The sequence below is a fragment of the Rutidosis leptorrhynchoides genome, chromosome 3 (genome assembly GCF_046630445.1).
Source record: "Rutidosis leptorrhynchoides isolate AG116_Rl617_1_P2 chromosome 3, CSIRO_AGI_Rlap_v1, whole genome shotgun sequence".
NCBI lineage: Eukaryota > Viridiplantae > Streptophyta > Magnoliopsida > Asterales > Asteraceae > Rutidosis > Rutidosis leptorrhynchoides.
This window is the reverse complement of record NC_092335.1, coordinates 530677325-530699733: the sequence shown is the minus strand read 5'-3', so window position 1 is coordinate 530699733 and position 22409 is coordinate 530677325. Positions and strand designations below refer to the sequence as shown.

At 32.5% G+C, this 22409-nt stretch overlaps 1 protein-coding gene across 1 annotated transcript; it reads left to right on the top strand.

The window, feature by feature from the left end:
- The first annotated feature begins 10148 nt into the window (after window positions 1-10148).
- Window positions 10149-11638, top strand: LOC139901927 (uncharacterized). The gene is made up of 2 exons (XM_071884591.1): window positions 10149-10238; window positions 10304-11638. Exons 1-2 carry the CDS (start codon window positions 10149-10151, stop codon window positions 11636-11638), a joined length of 1425 nt encoding a protein of 474 aa, XP_071740692.1.
- Window positions 11639-22409: the final 10771 nt, after the last annotated feature.

The window sequence follows — 22409 nt, the reverse complement described above, 5'->3', positions numbered from 1 at the left end:
ACTATTATGGACAAAAACCAGATAGGTATCAAATAAATCCAGGACAAAGGACAATTAACTCAGAAAAATAAATTAAAATCAAAACATCAAACATCATGGTTACGGAAGTTTAAATAAGCATAATTGTTTTATTATATTTCTCATCTTACTTTTATTTACTATCATTTTATTATTCGCAATTTTAATTATCGCAACTTTATATATTGTTATTTATTTTACGCACTTTAATTATTGTCATTTATCTTTACGCTTTATTTAAAATCAATAAACCGGTTATTAAACGGTAAAACTCCCCTTTTATAATAATACTACTTATATATATATATATATGTATATATATATATATATATATATATATATATATATATATATATATATATATATATATATATATATATATATATATATATTTTATACAAATATAGTTGTTAAAAATATAGTACGTATCACTAGCTCCACGTGGAACGAACCGGACTTACTAAAAACTACACTACTCTACGATTAGGTACACTGCCTATAAGTGTTGTAGCAAGGTTTAGGTATATCCCATCAGTAAATTAATAAAACTTGTGTAATATTTTGTCGTATTTCATAATAAAAATAATACTATTTCGTATACACCGCTGCACACATCATATATGCATATGTAAATTATGTATTGCAGGATACTAATCTACATCCTATAATCTAATTCATATCGAAAATCCTCCATCTGATCGTACGAGATGGATCCTTCAACCAGTTCGAGTCCCTCGAATTCCGATAGCTATTCCGATAGTTATTTCGACAGCTATTCCGATATGGATATTCACCTGAGCTCCGAAAGCAATGTAACCGGAATGGATCAACCAATTAGCCATCATCTATTCTGGATGAACTGAGGATGGGTTCGTAGTCTACTTAATCAATGGAGACGCGAAGAAGGCGATCCCTTCCACCAACCAAATTCACCTCTTGGTGAAGAACCTGAATCACTTACCGGCGAACCTATCCGAAACACCATTTTCAGCCTCATTTCCAGAGTAGCTCGACACGATTATATTCTATCCACAATTCTAAACCTTATTCATCCGCTCGTTCCAACCGACAATCATCCCGGAATAATGGAAGAAGTCAACAAGCTTCGCCCCCGAGTTGTAGCCTTGGAAAATATGGTGCAAAACATACCAGCTTCAGCAACATCACCGGCACCAACAGTACCATCAGTAACAGCACTCGTACCATCAATAATACACGCCTCAACATCTCATTCTGTACCTAGATTATAATCATCATACTACGTATCGTTCTACATCAATTATCTTAGTTCGACATGACAATTATGTAATCTTTAATGTTTTAGAGATTATATACCCTTGTTCTAATAGTAAATCAAAAGAGTCTAATATCATATTGACTCATTAAATCCATGATTACATCTGAAGAAAATATATATGTATATATATTTTCATAAAGATTGTAATTAAAAATTCTTTCGTACAAACTGTTAATGGTGAAAATATTTTAACGAGTAGGTAATACCCGATGAATATTTAGATTTCACATTAATAAGTACACTGTACATTCTTTCAAATCTAATTCAACGGTCATTTACTATCCTATTTACAACCACCGATATACATATCCGTTCACCGCAAAATAACCATTTTCATTCAATTTCATATTTGAATTTTGATCTACCAGAATCCAACAAGTGGCATAATGAAGAAAACATTAGACAAAATAAAATTTGTTAGAAACAAACGAATTAACTCTGAGAAATTCTATTAAGAATCCATCCTAGCTAACTGTTCCTAGCTAACTGTTAATTCCTTATTACAGTTATTTATCGCAATTTTAATTCTTGCAATTTTATTTACCGTCATTTAATTTCTGTTATTTATTTTACGCACTTTAAATATCGGGTCCACGTATACAAGGTTTTGACATATCATATCTACGCATCTATATATATTATTTGAAATAACCATAGACACTCTATATGCAGTAATGCTCGAGTTAGCTATACAGGGTTGAGGTTGATTCTACAATAATATATATACTTTGAGTTGTGATCGAGTCTAAGACATGTATATAATGGGTCACGACACGTATTAATTAATTCGAATATTATATATTAAAGTATATATGAATTGTTGAACTACTAATCGTGGACTACTAACTGTGGACTAATAATATTGGAAAATTAAAATGAATTAAAATATTGATTATAACATATGAAACTAAACATTACTTCAAGTTTGCCACTTAATTTCATCTTAAACCTCATTTGTATCTTGACGATTACAATCTGCGTTCAAGCCTTTCATGATTCTTGAAAACACCTCAATCGAGAGGATGAACCAACCGTACTGCATCTACGGAAGATAAGGTTGATGCATATAGTCATGCACCTCAAAACACTCGGAACCTGAGTAAACGTTTAACAGGTATCTGTGCTAGCTCCTTTGGCATTGTTATTACCGAAAATAACATTGTAATTCTTTTTCAAATTAGCCAATTTTGTCACAGCTTCAACAAATCAACTTCAATTTTTCATTCGCATAAACCTTATTATAACGATTACCCCTTCATCATTGTTACCGGGGAACCCTTTTATATTCCACCATATTACCAGCAGACGTACCAGCAACCTCGTTGCTCCTTGGCTTAAATCTCTCCAACAAATCACTATATTTATCTATTGAAGTCTTATCATGAACTCATCCGCACCTTGTAACGACAATTGCCATACCAATTACTAGAAATCAGCAATCAGTATTTTGAATCTCGCAACGTTTCTACATCAATAGTTATATGTATACATATAACCTTTATCTTTTAGAATTGTGATCTTCCATTCTGAAATTCTGAAAAGCACCCAGTCTACGAATCAATACTCCAAATTTAAAAAAAAAATCTGATGAAGCAGCAAAAACTGTAAACGATCTTAACAGTCAAAAGTTTGATAATAAAGAATAGTGACTGAAGAAGCTCAAAAGATGAGAAAATAGGTACTGAAAAACAAATTAAGCAAACCATGAAGGAGGCTATGGATAAATCAAAAGGACTAAATCTGTCTTCAAAGAATCTAAATGATTCAGTATCTGCTGAAGTCATTAGTGAATACCTTGCTCCTTACTCTAAACCCTTGCGGTCAATATTCTTCGTCATCCTCTAATATTAGAAATTCTAAGATATCATCAGAACTCTCATTATAAATATCCTCGATATTTCTGAAGATATATTCTCATAACTATTCTTATCTGAAATAATTTATCTCATCATGCTATCTGTATTACATCATAAAGGAAACTGTTTAGTTCCTATATTCTGAAAACCTTTAAGTTTAAAATATGAATGTTTTTGAAATAGTGTTGGGAACTGAAGTATGAGTTAGTATAATATAATGACACTTGATCAACGTGATTATATTACAGTAAGTCATGCTGAGTTTCTAATGAAATGTGATGATTCACAGACCATAACGTCATCACGTGCCATGTTACACGACTCTTACATTCTATCTAATCTCTAAACATATCAAGAACATATTTTCTTGATAGTCCTATCTTTTTCCTTGAATTCCAGAATTCAACCATGACTAGTCAAAAGTTATGATGAAGCATGTCTTTCTCATTTCACTATTTAGTGATAGTTTCATTCGTACTATTCGAGTAATCGAATTATTTTTTTCGTATTACTCAATGATGATAAAACTCTATTTATCAACTCATATTCTTCATGAAAACATTTTATTGTTAGCCATGACAACCTCGATCAAATTTCGGGACAAAATTTCTTTAACGGGTAGGTACTGTGACGACCCGAAAATTTCCGACCAAATTTAAACTTAATCTTTATATGATTTAATGTTTCCGACATGATAAGCAAAGTCTGTAATGTTGATGTTTCAAAAACTTTGAACTGTGTTCATGTAATCAATTACCCTTCGACTATTCCCGACGATTCACGATTCATTATGTGTAAATACATATATATATATATATATATATATATATATATATATATATATATATATATATATATATATATATATATATATATATTATAAATTAAAATATTATATGAGTTAATTAATAATGTAAATAAAATAATATATGATATTAAAATAAATCTATATATATATATATGTAAGGTATATTGAATGTATATTTATATGGTTTCGAATTTATTTAGTAAACAATAACAGCACTGGTTTGTCAGTCGATCGCTATTAAGCAAGTTAAATACAAATTTATGTGATTTTAAAATAAACGGTGATCTGAAAATGAGTTTTATAAATTATAGGCTTATTAATATTACATTTAGAAGTTATTTGATAAATTTTAAAACTTTTTATATTTTACTTGGGGTTGGGAGTGAATAATTAATGTAATTTTTATTTAATAGTTAATGATCGAATTTTAAACCATAATGACCAAAATAAATAAATATATTTAATATAAAAATTTAGAATTTTTCCGAAGACTTTTTATCCGCCACTGATTTACAACGGGATACGATATAGTAGTTCGTGAAAACTGTCGGTAGGATAAACCAAATATATCGATGGCTTCACTATATATAATTTGACATATTTTCTTATCATTTACTGTTTCCCTTTTTGTTCACTTCTTTCACCGGAGTATATATTTATATATATCTACACATGTGAATTAGAGCACTCCATTCCCACCATCTCATTTTCATTTCATTTTTTTGTGATTACTCTCTTCTTCTTTCACAAACACCACCGAAACTCTTAAATCACCATCATCATACTTGTTTTCTATTTTGAGATTTCCATCGATCAACAAACCACACCTTTACTACCAACCTTGTCTTCTTCAATTATCAATCAATCGAACCATTTGTTCCTCACTTGTTCGATTTGTAACTTATCATTATCACCATCATCGATTACCACCATCCTTCTCAAATAACCATTTAAAACCCTTTAAAGTTATACATTGTTTGCTGCTACTTCTAACTTCTGGTTCAAACGAAAACCCAAAACCACGACACCACTTTTAGTTGATCAAGAACAACCATCAACCACTTGTCCCTCTTTGAATCTGTCGGCCAAATAGCCCAATCACCATCATAAATTACTTGGCACCACCACTTTTGACTTTATGTTTTGTTCCCTGTATACGTTCGAAAACCAATCACCACCATGATCGATGATTGAGAACCACAACCCACCACCTCAACAAACTACAAGCACCACCACTTTCGGTTAGCCATCATCAACACCCAAAACTGCTACTGCTATTTTATCCATTGAAATTTAAAAACACGAAGAAGAAGTAAATACAAACGATGAGAGAACCTGCAGTTTATCCTATATTTTTTTCTTGCATGTCTCAATGTAACCCCATGATCATCCTCTTCTAACCAATCCTTTCTACTGTAAGATGTTTGAAACCTTAACACACAGCCACTATAAATTTGAATATGCAGTCTGTAGATAATAACACACACAGCCACTATAAATCGGACATGCAGTCTTCAAAATAAGTCTTCAAATAAGGTTACTGTTGCGTGATATTTTTTTGTAGTGGCTGGCAATTATTAAAGGAACCCACTTGATCATTAAAGGTAATGATAGAGAGGTTAAGTGCTATTTAGCTAATTACTTATGTATAAAGTGTCGGCTACTGATTGATGGAACCCAACTGGATACAAACTCACCGAAAATTTTCTTGTTAGGTTGCTATGTTTTTTTGTGGGCTTATTGAGTTAGGAAATATGAATTGGGCTGCCATGTTGATGTTGGGCTGGGTCTATAACAATAACCCTAAGTAAATATTCATGTGTTCATTTCTAAAACACTGAAGTTGTAGTATTAAGATCATAGGTTTGATAAATACAAATAATGATGATGACGAGATGATATAATATTATAAGGTTAATCATGATTTCGCTGTTGGTGATGTAGGCTATGAATGATGAGGTTAGATGATTATGACTATTATAATGATAACGAAGATGGTCACAGTTTATAAAGATGGAGATGATAGGCGATGAGTCCGTATGATAAAGAAGATGACATGATATTGATTAGGATAATAATAGTGATGATATTATGATCGTATGATATACATGAACGTGAAAATGATTATAGAGGATAGTGTTAATGATGATTATGATGAACAAAGAAGATGATAAACGAAAATAATGATTAAGATTAATGATGATGACGATTCAATTAAGATGATGATTATTTGATCATAATAATAATTTCGATAAGAATTAAGATGATGATTGGGTTTAAATCTAAGAAGAAGAAAAAGGAAAGACGGTCATTACGGGTTATAAATTATGGGAATGGAAATAAAACATAAAAACAGATTTAGTTCGATGGTTTAGGGTGTTTGTGGGTTAGCGAGAGGTCTAGAGTTCAAACCTGGACTTGGGCATTTTTAAGGGCTACTTCTTTAAGGTAGTTTACTTATTACTCATTTTTATTATTATTATCATTATCATTTTTAATGTAAGTTGTATTATTATTGAAACTAATTTTTTTATAAAAATTATCATTTTTATCATTAGAACTATCATTATTATTATTATTAGAATTATCATTATTTTTATCATTATTATTTTTATTATCATTTTTATTATTTCTAACACTAATATTGTTATTTTTATTTTTATCATTATTATTATTAGTATTATTAATTATTAATATATCAAATAAAGATTTTCTATATAAAAATATATTATTTACATAAAACATAGCTATATTAATATGTTTGTAATAAATATAAATTATCTATTTAATGTATATAAAAATAAATATAGTTAATTTAGTTATCAATGAAACGTACAAGTTACTAAAATAACAATTAATAATAAATACCTAAATTTGTTCGATTACCATTATATGTGTTAATATACATATAAATGATATAGATTTGTGAATCTGAGGCCAACCCTGCATTGTTCAGTTCCGTCATATGCATATTTTTACTACAAAATATCGTATCGTGAGTTCATTTGCTCCCTTTTACTCTTTACATTTTTGGGACTGAGAATACATGCGCTGTTTTTACAACTGCTTTATTAAATGCTTTTGAAATATATTTTGAACTGAGAATACATGAAATACTTTTATAAATGTTTGACGAGATAGACACAAGCAAAACATTCCTCGAATGAATTATTATGCAGACAGAAGTTCTGTGGATTATTATTGAATTAGTTGGACGTGATAATTGTCACTAATTGTTGTGAATATTTTTTCCTTGATTATTATTGCTTGGTAACCTAAGAATTAGAATCGGGTATGGCCCTAATTCACGTGAATCCTAAAGGTAGCTACCGGGTTTAACACCCCCATCAAGAATGTTCACTAGACGGAAGAGCTAGTGGGCATGGTGTTTAGTACTTCAAAGTTTATATATTATACAGACGAGATGTTCTATTTTGGGGATATTATTGATGCGCATTATATGTTAAGGTCGGTTACCATGTTGAGCAATGAAATCAAATTGAATGTTATGTATCGAGAGAATGATTTTTATACACAGGTTATGTGTATTATTTTTGTGCACGAGATATGTGTACGGTTATTTAAAAATCGCGAGGCAACCTACGGGGGAGAAAAGGATACGAACCTACTCTGCTAAGCATTATGAAAAATGGTTTTGTACATGAGATAGGTGTACTGTATTTAAATCTTGTGGTCTATCAAAATCATGAATTTTATTGTTTACGATAAACCCATGAACTCACCAACCTTTTGGTTGACACTTGAAAGCATGTTTATTCTCAGGTATGAAAAAAATCTTCCGCTGTGCATTTGCTCATTTTAGAGATATTACTTGGAGTCATTCATGACATATTTCAAAAGACGTTGCATTCAAGTCGTTGAGTTCATCAAGATTATTATTAAGTCAATTATAGTTTGATATATTATGAAATGGTATGCATGCCTGTCAACTTTCGATGTAATGAAAGTTTGTCTTTTAAAATCGAATGCAATGTTGGTAAAATGTATCATATAGAGGTCAGAACCTTTCAAAGTAATCATATGTTATTGTATTCGTCCTTATAGATTAGGACGGGTCTTTACATAAAACAAAGATGAGACGATAAAAAAACCTCATCATACATTTAGACACACCAAAGCAATAGAAGATACATGATATTTAAAAACTTTTAAATATATTCCATATACATTGTCGTGTAGATAATCAAAACTTGACCAAAGAAAACCATTTTAACCATCTTTTAATAATATGGTGTATTTTTCTAATTGTTTAGTTGATATTAAAAAAATGGGATGACATGCATATTTATAGGTACAAAAAAAATAACTTTCTTCGGTAAGAATATAAAGAGTTCATATATTTAATGCTTATTAATTAGGTGGAAATCAATTTATGACTTTTTAATTTTATAAAAATACTCATAATCTTGATTATTAATCATGGGCGGTACAATAATGCTTTCAGAGACGATAGGAGGTACAACGATGTTGTTGGTCGGTGCAAAGGTGATCTAAGAAATATGCCGAATGATAAAGATTTGAGGGAGAGGTTAAACACAAAGGCCAATGCCACTACTGGCCACTTCCATGGAGATCTTAGGGAAAAACTTGGTAAAAAGGATCTGAGGGAGAAACTATCCAACACCAATGTCAACAGATCTAATAGATTTAATTCAATTCAAGCGCCTGGTAGAAGGGTGTCATCAAGGAAGAAGATTGTATTAAACACCTGTACAAGAGGTCTATTGTTGTTACTATTAGAAACTGGAAAATCATAGATAAATTTGTCGATCTATGTAAGGCAGAAGGTCTAACTAATTGCGATATCAAATATTTAGGGGGCCTTGAGATTATGCTGGTGTTCTATTCATATTTCGAGGTTGAAAAGGTCTTGTATAATAAGGAACATGCTCTACATAAATGGTGTAGTTGCATTCAAATGCTAGATAGGACACCATGAACATCAAGAAGATTGGTTTGGATCGACATCAAAGGTGTTCCAGTCACATGATGGAATATTAACACTTTCAAGACTATCGCTGAGTTCTGGGGGGATGTCCTTGACACTCTCAACTGTGAATTCATTCATGATAATCAAAATGTTACTTATGGTAATGTCCTCATCCATGCAAAGGATACATATGGGATTGATGGGAATGTCAATATTACAGTTGGGAGTCACAATGTGTTTGCTTATGTATGTGAGGACCCTAGTAAGCAGTTCAATATGGATTTTTGCAGATAAGAAGATGATGAAGTTAGTAATAATTCGGTTAATTCCAAACAAGATGAAGATTTCGACGATGATTTCATTGATGACACTTTTGCTAACTCGGACGATGATGGTGAAGATTTCATCTCTGATAATGACATCGAAGATTCATTCGAAGGTATCAAAAATCTTCAAGATGATCAAGATATCGGTTGGAACAGGAGGAAGATTAGGGTAGAAGATGAAGAGTCTGGTTGCTTGGGGTTACGAAATCTTTTCCAAGAAAACATTGATGGCGACGGCATGCGTGTGGACAATGGTTACGTATCCAATAACCATAACCCTAATGATAATGTCACTAGTGTTTATGTGCCCACGTCTCCATGCACCTCACCAGTTTTCAAGAAAACGTCGGATAACAATACATTAGATGAGTTGGGCCAAAAAGGGGACAATACTCAGTCTGGGCCTATTAATGGAAAAAATATGAGGGATAAAAATTGGGCTAATGAAGCCCAATCTGTGGGTGAAACTTCTACCCAAAAAAGAGAATTGTGAGGAGAATGCTACAGCTTACAATTAGAATATTAGGGGGGCCAACTGCAATGTAAGCCCAACAAAAGATTATGGAATTAACTCCAATCCAGTTCATTCATCGAGTAATAACCCAACATTACAAAATGATATTAACTCCAACCACAAAATTAGGAATCAGCGCAAAAGATCGAAGGTAGGTGCTGACCACAAAATCAAGAATTCCAGGAGACCAATCATTGATAAAAATAACATCAAGAAAGATTGTTGTTGGGCTAGCATTCGCAAGTGGGAAGCATCATCACGCATGATGAATCTGAAAAATGTTGCGAGGAGGACCAAAGCTCATGGACAGCCATTGCGTTCCAATTGCACCTCTTGCGGGGGTAAGGTGACTTGGCGAAACCACCCTCTTCAAACCATATGAGACACAATGGAGCCGAGCCGTCAATTGGATCAGTTAATACTGATAGTGTCCATGAATACGGCACTAAACTTGGTCTAAAGTGGAAGGTTAGGCCTTCAACTCAGTAAGCTAACCTTTTTTCTTTTCATTTTACTTTTGTTCTCCAATGAAGGTTATTACACTGAACATAAGGGGGTTTGGATTGAGTATTGGTAAAGACAAATTTAGGTGGGGTAAAAGACTTATTTGTATAGAAAAAACTCAATTCGTTGCTCTTCAGGAAACGAGATTGAATACTGTTAATAGGAATTGGATAAACTCGCTTTGGAACACTTCCGATTGTGATTTCATCCAAAAGAAGAACATTGGCAAATCCGGTGGCCAATTATTAATATGGGATACCACTCAATTCGAAGCAGTCAGTAGTGTAAATTTTGAATCTGTGATTGGAATTCGGGGTATTTGGAGAAAATCGGGTTGTAAATTGAATGTAATCAACGTGTATAGCCCTCATGACGATTCAAAAAAGCTGAAACTTTGGGATCAGTTATCGAAAATATTAGAGTATGGGGATGATGAGGCTTGGTTATTATGCGGTGACTTCAGCGAAGTTTGGGAGCAAGCAGAAAGATTCAATTGTGATTTTATCGAGTATAGGGCCAAAAGATTCAATAAATTTATCACCGATAACATTCTGTTAGAGATCTCATTAGGTGGTAGATGCTTTACTCGGGTGAGTGACGATGGGTTAAAATTTAGTAAGTTGGATCGGTTTTTGGCATCTGAAAAATTATGTTCTCTGTGGCAAGACCTTACGGCTGTTGCGTTGGAGAGAGAGATGTCAGACCATTTTCCGTTAATCTTAAAAGATGAGGAGAAAAATTTTGGCCCGAAACCTTTCAAGATTTTTGATGCTTGGTTCGATGAGGAGGGTATGGAACAGGTTGTTACTGAAGCATGGGGGAAAATAGTTGCGGGTAAATTTAGGAAAGATTGCGTCTTCAGAAATAAACTTAAGAATGTAAAGGAAGCGTTAAAACAATGGAGCACGACAAAATACAATCAATTAGATGGTGAAATAGAGGTCTTGAAAAATGCAGCCACAAGTTTAGAACTCAAAGCTGAAAATGGGATGCTTAATGATAGTGATCTTAATCTTTGGAGGGACACTCGTAAACGTTGGCTGGAGAAAGAGAAGATAAAATCTCATATGCTTAAACAAAAAGCGCGGATTCGATGGTCTCTCGAAGGCGATGAAAACACTAAATTCTTCCATTCACTAATTCGAAGAAAGAATAATAGGTGTAACATCCGAGGCTTAAACATCAACTGTGTTTGGAATGACTCCCCGGTAGATATCAAGTCAGAAGTTTTCAACCATTTCAAGCATATTTTTGAAGAGACTAACCTGGAAAGACCGAGTCTGGAGGATTTAAATTACCTGTCACTATCTGATAGTGAGGCAGTGGACCTTGAATCACCTTTTACTGAAAAGGAAATTCACTAAGCCATTATGAATTGCGGTAGCACAAAGGCCCCTGGGCCTGACGGTTTTAACATGCGATTCTTCAAGAAGTTTTGGGAAAATATTAAGTTCGATCTCATTGAAGCCATCACCTGGTTCTGGGAGAAAGCTAAATTTTCACGTGGCTGCAACGCGTCTTTCGTTACACTAATACCAAAAAAGGTTGATCTGAATGGGCTTGGTGATTTCCGTTCGATTAGTCTCATAAGCAGCTATTATAAGATTATTCCTAAAATTCTCTCAAACTGGTTAAGGAAAGTGATTCCATCTCTTGTTGGACCGGAGCAGAGTGCCTTTCTTAAAGGTCATTTCATTTTAGACGGGGCGCTGATTGTGAACGAGAGTATCGATTTTTTGAAACCCAAGAAACAAAAAGGTATTCTATTCAAAGTTGACTTTGAAAAAGCTTTTGTTTGCATTAATTGGAATTTTCTTCACGAAGTTATGAAGTGTATGGGTTTTGAATGTAAATGGCGGAAGTGGATAATGTCATGTTTGAGCTCGGCATCTATTTTGGTCTTGGTTAATGGTTCACCCATGAAGGAATTTTCTCTAGGTCGAGGTGTTAGACAAGGTGACCCACTCTCACCTTTTTTGTTCATACTTGCATCCGAAGGATTGAACATCCTTGCTAAATCCGCCATTGAGAAAGGGTTATTCAAAGGAGTAGAGATCGGGAATGATAAAGTACTAATTTCGCATCTCCAATATGCGGACGACACTATCTTTTTGGGGGAATGGAGTCGTGCGAATGTATATAGTTTGCAGAATCTACTTAAGTGCTTTGAACTAGCCTCGGGTTTGAAAGTTAATTTCCATAAGAGTTATCTTTATGGTATTGGTGTAAACTTCGATGAGATGAATCATGTGGCTGCTAAAATTGGGTGTCAAATTGGGAAGTTCCCCTTTACCTATCTCGGGTTACCTATTGGCTCCAAAATGAACAAGTTGAAAGATTGGTCTCCGGTTATCGACAAAATTAAATCTAGGCTCTCGGATTGGAAAATGCGAACGTTGTCTTTTGGAGGAAGAGTAGTCCTTACCAAATTGATTCTAAATAGCCTACCATTGTATTACTTCTCATTTTTTCGTGCCCCACCGTGTCTGATCAAAGTTCTTGAAAGAGTGAGACGTGTGTTTTTTTGGGGCGGGTCGGATATTGGGTCAAAAATTCCATGGGTAAAATGGGAATGTGTCATATCACCTTATAAATCCATGGGGTTGAACTTTGGGTCTTTAAAAAGCTAAAACCTAGCTTTATTAGAGAAGTGGTGGTGGAGGTTTAATACCGAAGGCAATTCACTTTGGACCAAACTTATTCGTAGTATTCATGGTGCTAACGGTGGTATGGGGTTGGGGAGTGATTCACTTCACTCTTCAACCTCCGGTATTTGGCATAACATAATTATAGCAGGTTATTCTTTGGAAGATTTAAATGTCTCTTTCAGGAACTCCTTCAACAAATCAATCGGCGATGGAGCAACAACTTCGTTTTGGGATGATAACTGGATCGGGGGTGATAAATTACTGCTCGTGTTTCCAAGACTCTACAGGCTAGAAAGTACAAAGGACACATTAATCAGGGATCGTGTGGAGGTTTCTGCATCAGGTCTCAAAACAAATTGGGGGTGGTCTCGACTACCCACTGGTCGAACTAAAGATGAGCTTGAAGCGCTGCTACAGCTCCTCTCTGGTTTCGATTTTGATCACAGGAAACAAGACTCATGGTGCTGGTCACTTGCAAACGATGGTAGATTCACTGTTAAACATTTATCTTCAATCATTGATGAGCAGGTACTAGCGAATGGTCACTCTCCACAAGAAACATTGAGAAATAATTTAGTTCCAAAAAAATTAGAAATATTCGTTTGGAGGGCAACCAAAAAACGACTACCGGTTAGAATAGAGCTTGACAAAATGGGCATCGACCTACATAGTACTAGATGTCCTCTTTGTGATGATGACTTGGAGACAGTGGATCACTCTTTAATTTTTTGCAAACACTCAATTGAGGTTTGGAATCGCGTATGTAATTGGTGGGGGCTTGGTCAATTCACGAACCTTAGTGTTAACGAAATTTTACGAGGTAATATATCGGTCAACACATCTAATCTCGGGAAGAAAATATGGCAAGCGGTCGAGTGAGTGTGTACGTATTTTAATTGGAGGAACCGGAACAATATGGTATTTCGAGGTAAATCTTGCAATGCACCCGTGGCTCTAAATGAAATACAAATCAAATCATTTGAATGGATCTCTCATAGGGTGAAAGGAAGAAAGCTCGAATGAGTAACTTGGCTAAACAATCCAAAAGTTTACCTTACCATTTGATAACTGTCATGTGCTTGTTTTAATAGTTTGCTCTTCGCAAACTGTCGTGTCTCATCCATGTAAGTAAGTGGTTTGTGAATATGTGTAGGTACCATGTTGACTGATTCATGGTACTAATCAAATTATGTGTATCTTGTATGTGTTGGTACCATGTTGTCTAATTCATGGTACTAATTGTGTGTATTTTGTATCGTGAAGTTGATAAAAAAATTTAATATTTAGGGTTATTCAAGTCAACTTTTTTCTTTATATAACGCATGAATATTTAATTAATTTTGAAAATATATGACTGTTTTTTTAACAGTTCGGGATCAACCAAAGGGACTAAACCATTCACGCGTTCATCTCCCGCAGTTGCATAACCCGCCTCAAACTGCTGTCCATGAGGAAACACGGCCCAATCTGAGGGCATGGGTGGTAAAAGTACCCCCTCCCCCACTGTCCCTGCAACGCAATGTGCGGAAGACACCCTGGTTGGAATTCAAGGGTAAAGGGGCAACTTTGTGTGCAATGTTGCACACCACGGGACTCGAACTACTAACCTCTCGCTAAGAAAGCAAGTCACTACCACATGAGCTACAAAACAAGGTTAATGTATGAGTATTTGAATAATGTAGTGGTTACTAGTTTATTATTGTGCGACTTTGTAAATGTTAGTTTTAATAATTAATAATTTAATAATAATTAATAAAAATAATATTTATAGGTTAATAATTAATATAAGTTTAGATTAATATTAACATTTATCCTTAATCTTAATTGTCGTTAGTTTTGGTGTAGTTTGATTCAAAGGACTGTCGTTTTAAACTATTCATGATAGTTGAAATTTTTATTATTGTCGTTAGTTTTGGTGTAGTTTGATTCAAAGGACTGTCGTTTTAAACTATTCATGATAGTTGAAATTTTTATTTTTATCTTTTTCACTTTTTTCTATTAGTGTGTTGGTTGTATCTTTCTTTTGATTTTTTTTTAAAGTAATGAGTTTTCAACTTTATATTTTTTAACTTATTTTATTAGATATCTACTATGTTAGGTTTTAAATTTCTATGTTATTGCAATTTAGTAACTATATATATTTTATTTTCACAAAGCTATATACTAACTATTTATGATAATTAAATCGGACACTTGAAAAAGGAATACTATATGATAGAATTATGACGCTTTAAAACAATTAATTTGATACAATTAAAAAAATGGATACTTAATATCGACCGTATGGGTAAAAATTACGTTAAGAAATTTTTAATAATTATCATTTCATGAACTAACAAAAATAATTGATCATATATATATATATATATATATATATATATATATATATATATATATATATATATATATATATATATATATATATATATATATATATATATATATATATATATATATATATATATATATATATTTTGTACCATGTTTTTTGGTTACGAATTGTATTTTAGCTATTTATTACTGTATTTTATTGTCATACAAAATCATTATTATTATTGTTATTGTTATTATTATTATTATTATTATTATTATTATTATTATTATTATTATTATTATTATTATTATATAATAAAGTTTGTTGAGAATACACCCCGTTTGGTTATGGCTCTACCTAACTCGTATTCAACTTTAATGATTTTCACATGTTTTACTTAAATTTTTCAGAACTCATCATTATAGGTATAAATCAAAACTAAGAAATACGGGAAGCGAAAGGAAATGTAAGAAAATAAAAAAAATTAATATAATATAATAACCAAAAACCATTTTTAGGCCATTTTGATTTAAGTAATTGTTTCAACTTTTATTATAATCTTTTTACCTGTCATCAATGTGAAAATTATAATTAATTAAATATGAAGCGAATCATTTTATGCAACAATGAGTGAATTGGATTTCATTTGCAAATACTTTGACAATAAATAACATCAATATTTATAATAATAAATATTAATAATATTTCATAGTCTCCTCCTTGTGTTTTGTTTCAAGTATTGTCTTTGGTTAGTGTGTCATATCATGCTGTATTTGAGTCGCTACTTCGTTAACTTTAAGTCATGTTTTAAAGTCGGTTTGTGCTTCCTTGTAAATATTCTCTTTTAATATAATTTAACACGTAAATACCCATTATTCAAACCTGAAAGTGTTAATTTATTGTTGATGACTTAATTCTCATAAAGGAGGTTAGAAGTTTGATCCTCGTGAGCTGCAAATATTTCACTCGAGGTTACCCACTCATTTTATGGGCCTCGGAGATTGCGGACGTTTTACGTTCGAGTCTCACCCGAAGGATTTTTACCACACGTGATGCCCCTATAAATTCGTTGTGGGAGTTTCCCTCGAGGGAGGTAGGACTGTAATATTCAGCCCAGAAAATTATCGGGTGGGTGGGTTCTGATATCGTATGATATCGTGTCTCCCAACCGCTTAAAAAATACCTTTTAATTACAACGATGTCTATTGTATATGTAAATAATTACAACGATGTCTATTGTACATGTATATTAACTAAACAAACTTGTTTTTCGTTCTTACATCATTTGTGTTCTTAAATTACGTTCATATTTGGCGTTTCCAAAAGTACGCATTTTATGCTCGCTTGTACCCTACATTGCTCTCAAATTGGCATTTTGACAATCAACGTTTCGGTTCTTCTTTTCAAATTTATAAACGGGTAAATGGATAAGGTTGTACTTAGCTTCTCGAAGAAGACATATATATCTACTCTGATATACGCGGTCTCATCGGGTTATTTCGTAATCATTTTTGGCATTTTCTTTAACCTCTTGTTATCAGAACTTAACCACTACGTTAGAGGACCAAAGCTACTGTTTTCCTTTGTATTCGGTCGTCAGTTGTAGCTGACGGTTTAGAGGACCTCCCCACTCTCTTCATTCTCCTCTTTACATACATCATTTCCCTTGTTCAAGTAGTCTTCGTTTTTTTTACACTTTTGCCTTAAAAATTAATCAAGCGTATAACTCTGATCTTGATTTCAAATGATTCTGATTGACAATTGAAAGTGATTCTAAGCTATGATTATAGGTAGTCTCGTGTAGTTTATCTAGGAGTTTTATACGGTTTTAAAGTTGTCTCAATTGTGGTTTTAGTTGTAGAAGTGTTAGATGGTCTCGATGGATGGTTGGGGTTGTTAGTGTCACGTGGTCTCGTTGATGGTTCACGACACTTTCGTGCAATTTATGGTAGTTTTCGGTCGATCATCGTTGGTGGTTTGGAGGATTCCATGAGTTAAAAAATTTCTATATAATTAATGTGAATGTATTTAGATTATTATTTTGGTTCCCTTTCAGACCTGAGTTTTCGGCTCACTTTACGAGCAAACTAATCTCGAGGCAACAACTTACTTTGCAAGATTCTCGAAGTGGTGCATGATGAACCTCCGTGACCATAAGGGTTTTTTGATGCTCAATGAATTCGAACCCCTAACATTCTTTTTTCTTTTGGGAGAAGTCAGAATCGTCAATCAGTCACCACCTCATAGTTTGAACGTTATGAATTATAGATTATAAATTTTAATAAAATTTGTCTGAAACACTCTGATGTCACATTATTTTGTGAAAATCTTTTTGTACGATTTATTTATTCCATCATATTTATCTGTATATTTCAATTTTACAAGTGTTGCTTTGTCACTAGGGATGGCACCCGCGGATCGTGGGCGCGGATCCACTAATTTATCACCCGTACCCGCGAATTTTTTGATGATCCATAAGCCCGCGGATCTTGGTTGTCCATATCTACGAATATTCGCGGGTGGTGGGTTTACCCGCGGATCTTATTAATGAAGTATATGTAAATTAAAGTATTCAAAAATCAAAAATAAATATCATTACACGACATGAAAAACATCATCCATCATATACCCATATTTATGTTATAATAAAATGAGAAAACATATATTAATTTTACTTTTTTTGCTAATACATGTGAAGCTAAAATGTTTGAAATTATCATAATTTAGTTGCTAAAACTAATCATACAGTAGGTAGACGAATTACTAAAGTGATAGGTAAAAATTATATTTACTAAGATAGTCTAATAAACGAAACAAACAACAACATGCTTTGATTATATAATACATGTAATGTGTAGTTGTGAGATGCTCTAATCACTAAAAAGTTCAATACCAAAATGATATGGGGAATGTAGAAACTTATACGTAGTAAATTATTACCTATTGGTCATTTATTCAAGGTGACGATTTTCACCCATTTAGAACGAGTATATATGTGAATAATTCAAACGGGTATTACGGATTTGTCGATCGGATTTTACCCGCAACAGATCTATTACATCCATCACCCACTCGCGTCCGTCAGCGGATATAAGAAGACATCTATCGCCCACCCGTGGGTAAAGATTTTTTTATTTTATCTGCCAATCACCGGCGAAGGGTACCCGCGAATCTCGGATTTTTTAGATACATTGTCATCCCTGTTTGTCACTTGAATAAATAATAATTTTTAAAAATTAATAGTATTTATATGAACATACCAAGTACACTAACTAACATGTGTATATGATACGGCATAATAAAATAGATAATACCATGTTCATCAAGTGTTAAAAGATGTAAAGTTTTGAAATAGTTTAATGGCGTGAATGACATTAGGTGAAAAGGGGCTAATTTCTGTTACCCAAAATATTTTGGCTCTCATTTGATAGGTCTAAGTTTGATTCGGTCATTAGTATGTGCCAATGATTTAACTGCCTATAATGAGTGTAATCCGTCATTGTTTTCTCGCATTATTTCATTAAAGACGCTGAAAATTATTATTGTGATCAACCGTCAAGTACTCTTAACGGCTTCGTCACTTGGTCTCACAGCTTGGTCGAAACTCTATATGAATTTAATAAATAACGTTGCATTCTTTATTTAAAAACAATTTCCTATAAAGGAAATCCACCAAAATATGCAGTTTAGAAAAACCCAACATATGTAATAACCAATGTTGACCCAAAACAAGTCAACCAAAACACCCACAATGTAACAAAACCAAAATAGAATGCAATGTTTATGTTTAAATCAAAATCTGCGACAGACAATGCAGACTCTCTAAGCACAGCGGAAGCAATCAATCATGAACCTGAGAATAAGATATGCGAGTAAACTGTCAACAAAAATATTGAGTGAATTATAGGTTTAATATTGCAAACAATAATTAATTTAAGCCATAAAAATTTATGTTTGAAAACATAAAGACTCATCTTGGACCACAAAATTATATGCTCGAAAACATATAAAAACATTATTCCATTTACCCCTAAGCCACCTGGTAATTCACTTAACAACTCCTTACCCTTAACAAAACCAATATAACAATATACAATGAACAGGTGTATCTTTCAAAAATACGAAGTACTAACACATTCCGTCTGTAACTACTAGCGCGACTAGCACGAAATGAGGCTTTCAGGTTCGATAGATCTATCCATAGGATTCACGTTCACCAGTAGAAACCAGTGATTAAAATTACCCGATTAGGGAATATTTTCGTTCGACTCACAATGAATAATTTAAACCAATTTCCACTTGTGTCCAATATGTAAAATAAGTTGCATGTATTCTCATCCCAACAGATTTAAAATAGAAAAATGGGACTATAACTCACCTTAACGTAAACGAAGTAACAACACAGAAACGTGAGCAACAAATGATAAAGTGATCAAGAATGATCACAACGCCGACCTATAAATAAAGCAGGTCGATATAAATAACTAACTTAGATCAAATCTTAGTATGATAGCTATAGTACTTGTAGCAACACTCAGTATGTTTCGGTATGATTAGGACAACGTATAACACGTACTTTCTATTTTTAGAAAGTTTCTATTTTTGGCAGGTTTCCATTTCCGAAAAAAATCTATTTTTGGAAAGTTTCTATTTTAGGAAAGTTTCCATATTTAGAAAGTTTCCATATTTAGAAAGTTTCTATTTTTAGAAAGTTTTTAACTTAGGAAAGTTTCCTTAATTAGAAAGTCAACAGAAGTCAACTGAAAGTCAAAGTCAACCTTGGTCAACCTTGGTCAAACTTAGTCAACATTAAATTTTAAAGTGTATATTATATTAATAATATAAGTTATAATGTTATTTAAAGTCATATATGTATAATCATGTCATATCATAAGTTTAATTAAATTAAATTGAATTATAAAGTTAACATAAGTTTAAATAATATAATTAATATCATATAAGTATTTAATTAAGTAATTAAATATTAATCATAACATAAGTATTATTAGTTAATAATAAATTTTCAATCATATCATAAGTATTATTAATTAATAATGAATTATTAATCATATCATAAGTATTTAATTATAATTATTAAACCATATGTATTTAATAATTAAATTATAATTAAATAATAACTAAGCCTTATAATAATTAAATAATTAATTAATCTTTATTATAAGTCTTAATGTAATAATCTCATAACATAAGTTTAATACTTATCATAAGTATTTTTCATTAATAATAAAAGTATTATTAATCATAAGTTTAATTAAAAGTATAATTAAATCATAATGTAATTAATAAATGATATAATAAATATATATCATAAGTCTTGATTAAAAATAATTACTTTTATATCAAAAGTAATTTATATCGTAAGTTCAAATTTTGATAACCATAAGTTTAATTAAAAGTTCGTCGGGTCATATCTCGAGCCTCGGTTGTCGGTTTTCGACGAATTTTATATATATCTTCGTCTAACCAAACTACCCAACACATTAGTGCACTCAAGAACACCCTAAGGTCAGTTCATGAGTCGTGAAAAACCACCATGAACCAATTTAGAACATTAATCCGCTTAAAATCTTGTTTTAGCCATTCCGGATAATTCGTGGCTCGAATTTCGATGACCCGAACATGAATGTTCATCCTACCATCAATCCTAACCCCCTAGTACACCCTAGAGACTCCAAAAATGGTCACAAAGTAGGACCAAAACTGAACACACACGTTTTTACATTTTAATTCCATCAAAACCCTAAATAGGGCATAACTTTTGATCCGAAACTCAAAACAACATGAATCCAAAGCCTAAAATTATTGTCTTGATGAGAGGAACTCAATCAAAAATCCATGTTAAGTTCACTAATTTTAACCAACAAGCTGCTGTCCAAAATTAATCAAACCGAAAACATACATAAACAAGTATTTCTACGCATTCAATCATCAATACAACAATACACAAGTACTATACTATCATAATAACATCAAAAACAATAAAAATGAATAAAAATGAAAAATCTAGGGTTAGGGTTTATACCCTAATCGATAAACGATTGATATGTGCGCGTAGAGAATGACGAGAGGAATCCGTTTATGTTAAAAGCCCTCTGATCCAGGCTTGATTTAATGATGAAATGATGATGAAAGTGGTGATGGTGGCGACAGCTTCAAAGGGAGAAAAGAGGAGAGGAAAATTAAAATGAAATGTTTAGGTTAAATGAGGAAGTAGTGGTGCTTTTGATCAAATAACCACTAGTTTGCAAAAGTGACAAAACACTCCCCTCCCTAGGGAGTTTTCGGCCGAAATTAGCAAAGGGTGGGCCCCTCATGTCCCACTTTGATTTTATGGATAAATGCTTGTGGCCCGAATGCCCGAACGAAGCCCGAAACGCGAAAACGCGTTACGCGATTAAATCTTCGGAGGAATTACGCACGCGCAAAAAAAAAATATAAAAATATTTTATATACTCATATGACATAAAAATATCATAATTAAATTAATTTGGATTCAAAAACCTCAAAAGTCTAACCGTTGGTTTGAAAACTGAAATGATTCGTCGGATAGAGATCAACGACACGTAGAAACGTACAATTTTAAATACGAATACAAATATTCATTCATATAACACATAATAAGGAATATATTATTACTAAAATAATAATATAAGTCATAGAAATGACGTGGCACGAATAATAATTAACGAAGGTTAAATAATAAACGGTAAAGGATAATGGAAAAAGTAGGGTCGTGACAATTATTTTCTTTTCAATTGGTTCAAAATTAAATCAGGTTACCTATTTTATTAAAACCACTAACAAAACACTGAACAGTGACATTGTCCTTCACTTTTACAAAAACATCGTGAGAAACACTAAAAACCTCTATCACCAATCCTTTTGATTGAAGCTATAAGTTTTTTGTCAATTTGCTCATGACACCAGAAAGTTATTTATTTTTATATTAACTTAAATATAAATAATATAAAAATACACAAAACTCCTAATAAATTGGTGATAAGGCACATTTTATACCGGCTACAAATTGACTTTACAGATAGTCAAGGTCAATAATTCAACAAATTGGCCGAACTACAACCATTCCATAACCGTCTATAAATGGTACTCAAATGCAATTTTCTTCATATCACCTCAACTCCAAAAACATAA